General features: G+C 41.7%; 1 protein-coding gene across 1 annotated transcript in view; it reads right to left on the minus strand.

The window, feature by feature from the left end:
* Epb41l3 (erythrocyte membrane protein band 4.1 like 3) overlaps nt 1-11,420 on the minus strand; it is a 147,308-nt gene extending 135,888 nt beyond the window's left edge. The window contains 1 exon segment of the mRNA XM_076917485.1: nt 11,123-11,420. Within this exon segment, the coding sequence (XP_076773600.1) occupies nt 11,123-11,177 (55 nt within the window). The 5' untranslated portion in view covers nt 11,178-11,420.
* Between the last annotated feature and the right edge of the window lie 2,420 nt (nt 11,421-13,840).

The following is a 13,840-nucleotide window of genomic DNA, read 5'->3' on the forward strand; positions in this document are numbered from 1 at the left end:
AAATAATAATAACAACAACATCAGAGACTGAAAGAACAAACCAAAGGAGAGCTCCCTGCTTCATGATGGCACATGTTTATGGTAATCAATGTAATCCTGACAGAAGACACTTGCTTCCAGACTATGGGCATGAATTTTCTTTAACAACCCAATGACCTCTTGAACCATTCCCTCTCAATAACATTACATTGAGAATCAGATTTCAAGATGAGTTTGTTGAGGGAAAGGCACAGCAATGAGACGGTGTGCTGGAGAGAAGGCTCTGCTCTAGCCCAGCCTCACATAGCTAAGCTGAGCCTCGTGGGTGACAGGGACGTGGACAGCAGGAAGGGATGGGAAGACAGCAGGAAGGGATTCTAGACAGAAGCAAATTTCTAGGGTCCCTGAACTATCCAGTGATGTAGAAAAACCTGTAAAAGAGACAGTGGGAAATATTTGACCAGGAGCACAGGAGGCCCAGGTGATTGGCACGGATGTGTATCAGGGTCAGCCTTTTTTTTTTTTTTTTTTTTTAATTTTTTTTTCTCTCTCTCTCTCTCTCTCTCTCTCTCTCTCTCTCTCTCTCTCTCTTTCTCCCTCCCTCTCTCCCTCCCTCTCTCTTTATTTTATTGGATATTTCATTTACATTTCAGATGTTATCCCCTTACCCAATTCCCCCCACCCAGGAACCCCCTATCCCTATCCCCCTCCTTCTGCTTCTATGAGGATGTGCCCCCACCCCCACTTCCACGTCCCCAACCTCGAATTCCCCCACACTCAGTGTCCAGCCTTCATGGGACCAAGGATCTCCTCTCCCACCTATGCCTGACAAGGTCATCCTCCCCTACATATACAGCTGGAGCCATGGGTCCCTCCCTATGTGCTCCTAGGCTGGTGGTTTAGACCCTGGGAGCTCTGGTTGGTTGGTATTATTGCTCTCCCCATGGGGCCACAAACTCCTTCAGCTCCTTCAGTCTTCTCTCTAACTCCTCCATTGGGAACCCTATGATCAGTTCAATAGTTAGCTGTGAGCATCCGGCTCTGAATACGTCAAGTTCTGGCAGACCTCTAAGAAGACAGCTATATCAGGCCCCTGTCAGCATGCACTTCCTGACATCTACAACAGTGTCTGCCTTTGGTGACTGCACATGGGATGGATACCCAGGTGGGGCAGTCTCTGGATGGCCTCTCCTTAAGTTACTGTCCCACACTTTGTCTCCATATTTGCTCCTTTGAGTATTTTGTTACTCCTTCTAAGAAGGACCGAAACACCCACACTTGGTCTTCCTTGTTCATGAGCTTCATGTGGTCTGTCAGTTGCACCTTGGGTATTGGGAACTTCTGGGCTAATATCCACTTATCAGTGAGTGCATACCATGTGTGTTCTTTTGTGATTGGGTTACCTCACTCAGGATGATATTTTCTAGTTCTGTCCATTTGCCTAAGAATTTCTCAAATTCGTTGTTTTTAATAGCTGAATAATACTCCATTGTGTAAATGTACCACATTTTCTGTATTCATTCCTCTGTTGAAGGACATCTGGGTTCTTTCCAGCTTCTGGCTATTATAAATAAGGCTGCTAAGAACATAGTGGAGCATATGTCCTTGTTATATGTTGGATCATCTTCTGGGTATATGCCCAGGAGTGGTATAGCTGGGTCCTCAGGTAATGCTATGTCCAATTTTCTGAGGAACCGCCAGACTGATTTCCAGAGTGTTTGCACCAGCTTGCAATCCTACCAACAATGGAGGAATGTTCTTCTTTCTCCACATCCTCGCCATTCTTATCCCCTTGTACAAAGCTCAAGTCCAAGTGGATAAAGGACCTTCACATAAAACTAGATACACTAAAATTAATACAAGAGAAGGTGGGGAAGAACCTTGAACACTTGGGCACAGGGGGAAAGTTCCTGAACAGAACACCAATGGTTTATGCCCTAAGATCAAGAATTGACAAATGGGACCTCATAAAATTGCGAAGCTTCTGTAAAGCAAAGGACACTGTCAATAGGACAAAACGGCAACCAATAGATTGGGAAAAGATCTTTACCAGTCCCACATCCAATAGAGGACTAATATCCAATATATACAAAGAACTCAAGAAATTAGCCTCCAGACAACCAAATAAATCTATTAAAAATGGGGTACAGAGCTAAACAGAGAATTCTCAACTGAGGAAACTGGAATGGCTGAGAAGTACCTAAAGAAATGTTCAACATCCTTAGTCATCAGGGACATGCAAATCAAAACAACCTTGAGACTCCACCTCATACCAGTCAGAATGGCTAAGATCAAAAACTCAGGTGATAGCAGATGCTGACAAGGATGTGGAGAAAGAGGAACACAGGGTTGGACTTTGAATTGTACCCGTAGGTGGTGAGTTGTCTACAAGGTACCATTATATTCATATCTCAGAGGTACAATCTGCGTGCATTTAGGAGAAACAACAGATAAAGTTACAGCAGAGACACCTAAGGGACACTTTGCCATTATTTAAGCTACAAGTAATACCAATATTCATATTTAAAAGCACTTATGACAATTTTCACATCACCTAAGCTGTGATTCAGGTGCCAATAGCAGGGACAGGACAAAGCAAGATGAAGAAGCATGCCAGAGGGGAAACACTGTTCGGGATTTGATGTACCCTTTATCTTCCTTCTTCTGTGAATGGGCAGCTTAAATTTCTGATGGACACATAAAGCTGTACTTATATGTGGTGTTTACTTAATGTATATGTGGTGTGAGATGGTTTGATCAGGGTCATGAGCCTCTAGGACATTTGTCATTTCTTCATATTGAACGTCTACAAATCTTCACTGATTCGTAAAGCTCACAAGCTGTCATAACCTGTAGTCACACTGTGTATCACAGAATGTTAGAACACACATCGCTTTTATGTATCTACCTATATTTTCGGACTCACTGTCTGGCTTTCTCCAGCCCTCTTCCTTTGATGTCAGGTCTTATGCACAGTGTTGATTGTATTAACTTCTGACTCTGGAAGAGGGGTCTGCATTGAGCCTACCAGGTTTCCAGACCAGGTATCGGCTTACTTTATAGGTGAGAGAGGAAGAGTAGATAAAGAAATGTGTTTGGAAGAAGATGGGAAAGAGTATCAAATAAGCTAATAAAATCTATGGGTACATATGAAGTCTAAGTTATTCCTGTGATATTTAATTCGTACTTTTAATATATAATCGATTAAATGTTTACCTGCGGCTCACAGGAGACTGGGACTAGGTAAAAGCTAAGCCTAGGAACACAGGAAACATCACTAAGAGGCTACATGGGAAAAATAACTTGACTAAAGATGGATTCATCAGGAATAGCAGTAGTTCCTGGTAAGGGAAAAAAAGGTCAAGGAATATATCGAAGTTACAAGTGACCGCATCTGAGACATTTCGATTGAGTTGGAGGGTAAATAATTTCAGTGGATTGAGGGATGGAAGAGACTGAGGCGCCAGACCTGGTGGAGTAGGTCTGTAATCCTGGGTGTTCAGGAGGTCGGGGCAGAGAGAGGCAAGAGGATTATGAAACTGAGGATATCTTGGGTTCGTATCTGGCTTGGGCAGTTTATTGAGTCGCAGTCTCTAAATTAAACCTCAAAGTTTGCCCTTGATGTTCTATTTCCTCTAGCAAGGCCACACCTCCTAAACCTACACAAACAGGTAAAAAAAAGACACCCCCCCCCCCCCCTTACAAATTATAAAGAGTGGAGAAAAAGTCAACTTTTATCTTACTTTCCAAAGAAATTCAGCTGCTACCCCATTTCCCCATCTCTTCCGTCCAGCTTCCTGCTGCTACCTCTGTGACCATGAGGGCTCATTTGTCACAGGGCCAACCAGTGGGAAGGTACATGGACATCAGAATTCTACCCCAAAAGACAACTATGTTCCTCATCAAGAACTATTCTCCCAGTACAAGCAGCCACAGGAGAACTGTTTCTTATTTACATTGGAGAGTGTGTTCACCTGGGAGCACCCAGATTGCTCAAAGAAACATGCCGAGGCTTGCCCAGTTGTTATCTCACTTTGCTTGTCTCCTTTTTTCCCCTTCAGTGCTGGGGATCAAATCCAGGACCTGTCCATGTTGAACAAGTGTTCCTCTCATTTCAAGAGGCTAACTTTCCTTTCTGGAGAAAAGCTGTCAGGAGGACTTCCTCTCTCCCCTCCGCTTTACAACCTTCCTTTTCACACTGGAGGCAACAGAGGCAAGTAGGCCTCTGCCCCATCCAAGACCTGTCTCAGGGAGTGACCTCCAGCAGGCAGAAAGGGGACCAACCTTCTCCAATACTTGTGCCAGATTCGAGAAATTTAGTTTCATCACTAACGAAGAAATCCTCCCTACCTCAGGTAAGCGACTACTTTTTCCTTTCTTTCTACAAGACTGAAAGAGAAAATGAAGTAGGCTACAGGGCAGTTCAGAGATGTGGAGGGTAGATGAGTGACATAGTTTTTCAACTACGGCAGTTTTCATACCTCGACTGTTATTTGTGTTTGTCTTTGAAAATAAAAAGAGAAGGGAGGGGGAGTGGGAGGGAAGAAAAGAAGGAAGGATGGAAATATTCTGAACTCTATCTCATTTCAGCAAAATGTCAGTTATCCACAAACACATGGAACAACAGGAGAAAACACGCTGCTTGTGTTGCTGCTTTTTACTGCTCTGTTTTTTTGTATTTTATAAGTATCCATTTGTAGTGTATTTTGTGATGTTTATATCTAAGTTTACATCACTAATAGTTGTGATTATTCCACAATTCAGAAGGTATTTTTAAAACCTAGTGTTTTATTCACATAAAATAACAATTGAATATATATGTATGTGATATATATATATATATATATATATATATATATATATATATATACTCATTTTATCACATTCAGGTATAAGGTAATTAGCAAAATGCTTCTTCCAGCCTAAAAATATTGTTCAGGTAACATTCTGTAGAGGAAATAGAAGGCAAATAAAATTTTTTGGAGATAACATATGCACAACATCTTTTTAAAATATCCTCCTGTGCTTGTGAAGTATATGCCTGTAGGTGATAGTTTGCTATGGCATTTAAAAGACATATAAAAAGTGAGGTATCTGTTGGCTATAAAAAGTAAGATACACACACAATATCTGTTTGCTCACTGTAGGACTGTTTAAAGATAAAAATCTTAGACGTGGATTTTTAAACGTGTAAGGAGTAGAGTTTCATCATAGTGGTGCTAAGTAGCCTGTAGTCACAGCAGGAAGGAAGGAGAGAGCAACCCCTCCAAAGCCACCCACAGTCTTCCCCTCTGCACTGTGACTCCCACAACTCCCTGGGATGGTTTAGCAAAAGGGTAGGAGAAAAGGCAACAGGCTCTGTTGATGGAGCTGCAAATGTAAAGCTTTCCCTGGGGGGGCACCCGCATTTGCCAGGGCTCTCACGGGGCACAGAAGTCCTGATTAGATGCAAAGCATCTGTGAGTGGCACTGGTTCTATATCAACAGAAGGAGAGAGGAACAGAGTTGCAGGCTCCCCAAGGCTTCTCCCTAGCAGCATGCACTCAAAACATCCATAGGCTCACTAATGGAAGAAGCAGCATGTTCAATATTTTGTTCTTAGACTTCATAGTTTTGGATCACTGATTTTTTCCAAATGAAGAAGTTATTGTCTATACATTGTGCTGACCCTTTTTGCATCAGAATATTTTAAAAGCTTTGACATGTCTCTGATGTGCTTCAGAACTCTTGTAAGAACTTGAGGTGGAAGCCACGCACGGTGATGTCCACCTGTCATTTGGGAGGCAGAGACAGGTGTGCTGTGAGTGTGGGGCCAGCTAAGGCTAAATGATAAGACTTAGCCTCAAACAAAATAACACAAATGAAACAAACAAACAAACAACAACAACAACAAAAGAAACTCAGATTGAACACCTAGGAAAGAAAACTCAAAATATATAGTCCTAAAATCCCTGCAGAAGTTGGTCTGAGATGTAGCTCAGTGGGCAGAGTACTTGCCCAGTATGCAGGAAGCCCTGGTGCGGGCTGATGAGTCTGGTTTTAGTCAGTTTTGGTACATATCATCTAGAGTCAATCAAGTGCTCAGTACTAGTCGCTCACCTTTTAATTGGGAATTACTCTTACTGCCGTGTGCATGACAAAAACAGTAATTACGAATCTGCAGGGTTCAGGAACAATTAGATTAAAGTATTGCTGAGGCATGATATATAATGTCTTCTCCTTTAATTGGCAGTATCCCTTGGGAATGAGTGGCCATGCAAACAGGCACTTGAGGGACGAGAGTGAAGGAAAAAGGATGTAAAGAGGGACATGCACAGCCTTGGCTTCCTTGGTGACAAATGGCTTTACAAACGATTTTTTAACACCTTAGAGACCCCTCCGAGGCAGGAATTTCTCTTGTTAGAGGTGAAAAATCTCTGTAGTTTCTCAGAGCAGACAGTTTTCGGTGGTCAGTATTCAATGTCTGTAAGTGGGGATACATATGTGACATTTCTAACTCTAATTCATAATAATTTTCTTCTGACAGTACTTAAGTTACAAGTATAATTAAATTATAATTACATAGGAAACTCCAACTTATTGTGCCTTATACACTAATTTTAGGTTAGCATATAAAATAATTATTTTCATCCTGGGTTTTCCATACATATATGTCAGATATATATGATATGGACTATTCGGGCCTGGGGTAAGGAAGGGAGTCAGTCCAAGGTGGGCAGAAGGCTTGAGGGGAGAGAAGCAGGAAAGTGAAAACACAAGAATGCAGTCGAGTGAAGTTCACCTCTGTAAACTCTTGAATTTTGTCATCTAAATTAAAGAGGTCATAATCAATCCTATTTTCAATGTTAACCATAAATAATGCAAGCTTTCCAAAATACATGACTGAAAATCTAGAAATCATAACAAATAAAATTATGTTCTGATTTCTCTTAAAAACAAACAAACAACAAACAAACAAACAAAACCCAACCCTTATAGGATAGCCCAGGGTGACCTTCAATTCACTATGCAGCTAAGGTCAACCTAAAAATCTAGTTCTCCAGCCTCAGTCTCCTGAGTTTTGGGGATTCCAGGCATGTTCCACCAGTTCTGTGTGGTTATGATAGTGTGTGTGTGTACATGTGTGTGCATGTGTGAACAAATATACATGTGTACATGTACAAACACACGTGAGCATGGACACACATGCCAATGTTTGGGCAATCCACCACATAGGTGTACAGGTTAGAGGACAACTTGTGAAGTCGGTTTTCTCAGCCCACAGTGTGGGTCCTTAGAAACGGGTCTCAGGTTTTCAGCCTTGGTGACAGCCACCTTAACCCACTGATCTACAGGTATGATAATTCTTGCATGTAGGAGCAATACCAGAAGCTTTCAGGAGTTCTGAAGGTGGAAGTTGCTTTCTATGTTTGCAAAAGACGACAGACAGTTGAGCTTTGAATGTGAAAGGCATTCAGTGCCCACTCTGGCCTCAGCTATTAGGGGTCACTTCTTAGTTTTGTCTGTCTGTTTTCACCATCTCCACACCCTCTAAACCCAAAAGCAAGACTTAAAAATGTACTGAGGAAGAATATGTCGGCTTAGGCTCCACCTAGCTTCTCCCATAGCTAAGAAGACACACTCTATACAAAGGCTTTATAACACCTCTTGGCTGTTCAGTGGTATTTCTCATTTCCTAGAATCTGCCATTCAGGATAAAAGATTCATCAATTTTCTAGATAGTGAAGGCATTTCTGTTTAGTGCTTCAAGAGAGTTATGAATTGTATAGGCTGATAATGAGTAGATTAGGTACATGAAGAAAAATGCTTTTAAATCCTTAAAGCCCAGCTTGCTAGCTTCTAGACTACAGCCTGTTCTTATGCTGGGAACTTCAGTTACTCAGGTTTTCTTCCCCTGCTGTTGCTTGGCAACAAGATGAGGCCAGAGATGTCAGAGGTCAGGGAGCGAATCAATGTCATGGAAAGTAGCCCGATCTACATTTCCCATCAAACTTTGGAATCTTTGCAGTAAAAGAAGTTTCATTGTACTAAATGCCTGCATTTCTTTTTCTTATCAAATGCCAAGTTTTTTTAGCGACATTTTTTTTTTTCCTTTCTGAATATGAGTCCATTACACATGGGGAATTCTGATTGTGTGCATGGCTTTGTAACGGGCTTCTCCATTACAGCAGACTACTCTGAAGGTTAAAGTGAACAATGTCTGGCGTTATGAAGCTGTGGCTATGAGAGAAGTAAGTGGCTGCGGGCATTTTTTTGAGAATATTCCAAGTATTGGAAACAATCATCCCCTCACTGGGAAGCATCAGTTAATATCACAGCACATTTTATTTTGGAGTGTGGCTCTCTGTTTATCAGGAAAAGTAATTAAAATCGGCCTAGAGCTTTTTTTTTTTTTTTTTTTTTTTTTTTTTTTTTTGTCTCTATTTCAGAATGGGAAATGTTGTGTTCACGATTTAAATATCATCCCCAGTTCAATTTTTCAATCAGTTCTGTACCAAGCTCCAGAGGACTCTATTGCTTGGAGTAGTAAAATGATATTTTGGTGGGATGTAGTTTAAGGGTTATTTTCCAGTCTGGATAAGACGGACTTCAGTGACAAGTCATCCTAAAGAATGATCACAAGCCCTGGCCCAAATGCTTAGCTTTTCCAAATTAACCTCAATTCAAATAAGACAGCTTAAGTTAGAATCACATTCCTTATTGACTTGAAGGAGATCTCAGATGGTTAGTCCTCCTCTCTCGGTGAAACAACAGCTCCCAGCCACTTAAGGATATATCCTTTAACTTTATCAGTGAAAAACACCTGTGACCTTCTTCCTTTCTCAAAGGCTCTGGAAACACTGACTCTTAAGTTCCAACTAAATTAGTTCTCAACTAAGAACCTACATTGAGTAATTCTTACCAATTATAAATAATTCCCATTCATGGAACAGTATGTTCATGAATATAATTACCTAAAGGGATCTGTCTATTGTTCTCAAATCTCGGTGTTTTACTCTTGTAAAGAGGTAAAGGCATCTCGATGCTGGCTGTCTACTTGCTGTTTCTGTCACTTCCTGCATTGGGGGACATGGGACTTCTCTAGTATACAGGCCTGCTTTGAAGGTTAGAGTCAATGCATGACAATACAACATCCAATAGTAAGTGAAAAGTAATAGTGGTTCTCTATGAGGTACCATAAGTAGGTGGGAGCTACACCACAGAAGGACAGGGAGACCTCATTCTGTGATGGCAAAGCATATGCCTATAATTACATGGTCACCTCTAAGGAAGGATAGGAAAATGCAAGCCGGGACCTCCTCGAATTAAATCCCAAAGTGATGTTTAAGATCCTGACACATACTACACACGAGAATGTCACATGTGCAGTCCACATGTGTGATGTGGTTGTGCTAAAAGCGATGCAAGACTGTCATTGTCATCAAAGCCCTGAGTTACAGCCCTGGGAAGAAAGGCTCATTTCCCCATCACATTCTAGCTTGCCACGATTTTTTTTTTTTAATTCCCCCAGAAGAATGAATTCACTGAAAAGGTATCAGAGATACCACATAGTTAGACATGTAAAGGAAAATGAGATGTACCGTAAATGTAGGAGTGTTTAAAATATCACACCCTGTGAGGCGTTCTCGGAGTACAGCTTTGTTTCTGAAAGCCATGATTAGCAGATAGATAGATAGATAGATAGATAGATAGATAGATAGATAGATAGATGGGTGGATGGATAGATAGATGGGTGGGTAGATAGATGGATGGATGGATGGATAGATAGATAGATAGATGGGTGGGTGGGTGGATGGATAGATAGATGGGTGGGTAGATAGATGGATGGATGGATGGATAGATAGATAGATAGATAGATGGGTGGGTGGGTGGATGGATAGATAGATGGGTGGGTAGATGGATGGATGGATGGATAGATAGATGGATAGATAGATGGATAGATAGATAGATAGATAGATAGATAGATAGATAGATAGATAGGTGGATAGATAGATAGATAGATAGATAGATAGATAGTTTCAAAAGAAGGGTTGGCTTCCTATACAGTCACTGCCCTATGCCCCTCAGGATGAGGCATGTAAAACAGATGGGAACTGTCTTGAGACATTAAGAGCCCTTTGTGAAATGGATGGAAAGATTACAGCTTTTACCAAGAGAAGTTCTTGAGGTGCCCGAGTTTCTGCTACTTGTCTCTGGTCACCAGTCACTTCCAGTCCTAGTCACTGCTGACACCCACTATTTGAAGGATCACATAAAGATGGACACACGCGGGGCGGTGGTGGCGCACGCCTTTAATCCCAGCACTTGGGAGGCAGAGGTAGGCGGATTTCTGAGTTCGAGGCCAGCCTGGTCTACCAAGTGAGTTCTAGGACAGCCAAGGCTACACAGAGAAACCCTGTCTCGAAAAAAACCAAAAAAAAAAAAAAAAAAAAAAAAGATGGACACACACCCCAGGAGACCCAGGCATGAGGCGCTCTCTCCTGAAATAGCCAAGTCTGGTTTAAAAGCAGCCACATTCTCTGATTGTTGGAGAATTAACAACCATGCATCAGTGAAATTGGGTTACCAGTTGTTTTCACGATTACTTACAAAGTAAACTTAAATTCCATTGCCCTATTCTTCTGTTTAATTCTTGGCACAGAATAAAATGAATCACAATTTATGAGCTGCAGAGACGAAGCCTAAGTAGAAAACACTCTTGTCTTTGGAGAGAGTTCAAACTTTCTCTTAACTACTTCCTAAACTGTAAGTTGCCATCACAACTAGAAAACTGTTTCCCGACTGTTCAAACATGTTTTGCCAGAGCAGAGAATTCCTAACAAATGGGTCAGACTTCTCTGTACAAGAAAGGACAAAGAGCCTAGCTAAGGTGACATTGTAGCTAAGTCCCATGCCCTCTCATCCCCAAATTTCCCTGCTAAAACTGACCAGCACAGTTTTCAAAGGAGAGGACTGGTACCAGAGCAAAGTCACAAGCAAGCAAACAGGAGTATTATTCGGTAAGAATAATTTCCATGTTTCCCTTGTAGAATCCATGTATTAGTTTGCTTATTATATTCAGACCCTAATTACGACTGTAATTCCTGACCACCATCACACTGCAAAGGTACACATCCATGTTAGCAATAGAGAAAAATTTTACCTCCAAATCCTAAGAGAGACTTTGAGCACAGATAGAGACAGATGAAGGAAGGCATGCTGCAGTGCAGCAGCCTCAGCGGTACCCTGGCATCCACACGCGGCAGCTCCACTCCTCCAGGATACTCCCCGGGAAGCACAGAGAGCTCCAGGCAGAAAAGGCAATGCTTCACCTTGCCTTCTAAATGCCCCTCTCGAATGCAACCTCAAAGATCAAGCTGGGAGCCAGAAGCCTTTAGTAACTGCATAGCATTTTGGAATGTCCTTGGGATTCTGCTTCTAGCTCTTCCCCCAGGTTCCCAGTGTAACGGCTCCGCATGACTGTGCAGTGTTCTCCAGAATGCTGTGGAAGGAGATTCTAGGAGAGACACGGAATCCCTGAAGCATCTAGGTTTCCCAGTGAGCCTGGCTCGGAATCTGCTGTTTAGTATCAGCTTTCCAGTTTTCTCGGGAATAATTTCAAAATCGTTCCATTCCCCAAGTGTCATATTAATTCACACATCAAAAATCTACAGGCTGGCTGTTAAGACCACAGAGCAATTACAGTGAATTTCACCCTTTGTTTTATCTCTTCCTTTCAATTTGTTTCTTTACTGATTCCCCAAGTAGGTCTGACTGTATATAACTTGCTTTAGTTCTAAAATATAATACTGGCAGAAATACACTGGTCACACCAAATCAATGAAGTCTCTCCTCTCAGTAGATGGGAGCAAATCTCTAATGGAATCAATCCATTGATGGGTGGTTTCTATGGGAAGGGACAGAACTCACCCAGCAAGGAAAATGTTAGCTTTTCCAGTGATCTAGGATGCTCTATGGACAAATGCAAAGTACCATTTGCAAACACTAATTTATTTTTAAGTCAACCATATGGACATTATATTACCATTCCACCGTTAACTGATGAGGAAAATATCTCCAAGCAGTCAAGCGATATGGCCAGCATATTATAACAAACCAGCAAGAAAAAAAAAACACAACTCTGCCGCACAACAATGAAGACCAGGAATAGATATGTCATGCCTGGAAGGAGAGGAGCTGGTGTGTGACGGGAAGTCTTCATCAGCACCATTCATCAGAGAAAATTAAATTCAAGCTGCAACAGGGGGCAATTGCACCAAATAACATAAATTAAAGTTTTTCCTCACATACATCAATTAACAAACACCAAAGAACTGTAAGAATTTTGAGTCCTGGGAGAAACGTAGACCCACATTCTAATGATGATCTAATTAAGGCAGCAAGACAAACCTGGACATTTAAACATCCTGTGATCCAGCAACTCTACTTGATTCAAGACAACTTCTCAGACCTGTGCATCAGGAACCACTGTTCTAACCAATAATGCTAAAACAGCTCTCTCCTCAATAGCACAATCCTCGAAATACAAGTCAAAAACACGGGGTGTGAATATCCAATGTATGCCCCATGGACGGCAGTATTAAACGGAAGAGCAAACATGCTTACTACACATATCACAATACAGGTAAAATTTCACACCAGAAAGTATGCCAGCATTATAATCACAAGATGCTTTTTCTAAAAGCTTAAAACAGTTAAAATTTAAAATTCAGTATTCAGAATAGCCATGAATGTCATTAGAGCATAAAAATAAAATATAGATTAGAGAAATGTGGACCTAAGGATTCTGTCTGGTAGAAACAGAGAATGGGATGGGGTCTGGCCAAACGTTAGGCAAAAGTTGTTGTCAACATCCTAGGTTTTGTTTTGGGAAGTGTTTTCATTGCTTGTTACAGTATTTAAACTATCTCATTAACAATGAAACAAAACATAAAGAAGAAATGTTGATAAGAGTATTACATTGACCTAAGGTACTTCAATTTTTTATATCTCAGGTTCTTAAAAAAACAAATAAGCAAAACCTGGCATGTGGGGCCTGACGTGAGGTCTAATCTCCATTCCACCTTCACCCTTCAGTCAAGTACACAGGTGGTCATGATAAACAGGCCCCAGGCCCTAGAGAGATTTACATACTAATAAGGTACCTGAAGGCCAGAGGGTGGAGCCAATTAAGTACTCCTCCCCAGCTCCTCCCCCCTCTTCCCCTCCCTATTTAACTCAGGTCCACCCTGGGTTTTAGGGGCCGCACATCCAGATCCATCCACCATCCACCTTGTCAATAAACTCATTTTGGAAACCCAAAGACTTCCTCCTGTGTTGGGGCTGCCCCGTGAGGAACTGTGGAGAGGCCTTTAGTGAGCTACCGGGCCTAACTTCCAGCTGGAGGAACCCAGGATTCCCCAGCCTTTTTTTACCTACACTGGCAGATATCACACAGAGAGGATGTCAGAACTCAAGTTCCAGTCTACAGGTCCTGAGGGGTGGGCTGCCTCCAAGGCAGGGACTAGAGTCCCTTTCTCAACATGACAAGGGTAGCACACATGATTCCATCCTTTTGTGATGTCTGTGAGGCATGATTTGAACTGAGGGCAAGTCTAAACAGATCCTGCTGGGCAATAGAGATACTAGGCTAGGCCAGAACCCTTGGGCCATCTCACACCCACATCAGTCAGGGGGACATCACTGCCACTTGGTTTTAATTTTTTTTCAGGATGTGAGGGCAAGATATGTTGATAAAACAACGATACTGTGACGAACACTTTTAGTTGCATATAAACCAGTAGAGTTGAATATGATTTCGCTAGAAGGACCTGCAGGGCATGAGCTATTCTTATTTGCAACTGAAAGATGAGGTGATTGA

The sequence above is a fragment of the Arvicanthis niloticus genome, chromosome 21 (assembly GCF_011762505.2).
Source record: "Arvicanthis niloticus isolate mArvNil1 chromosome 21, mArvNil1.pat.X, whole genome shotgun sequence".
NCBI lineage: Eukaryota > Metazoa > Chordata > Mammalia > Rodentia > Muridae > Arvicanthis > Arvicanthis niloticus.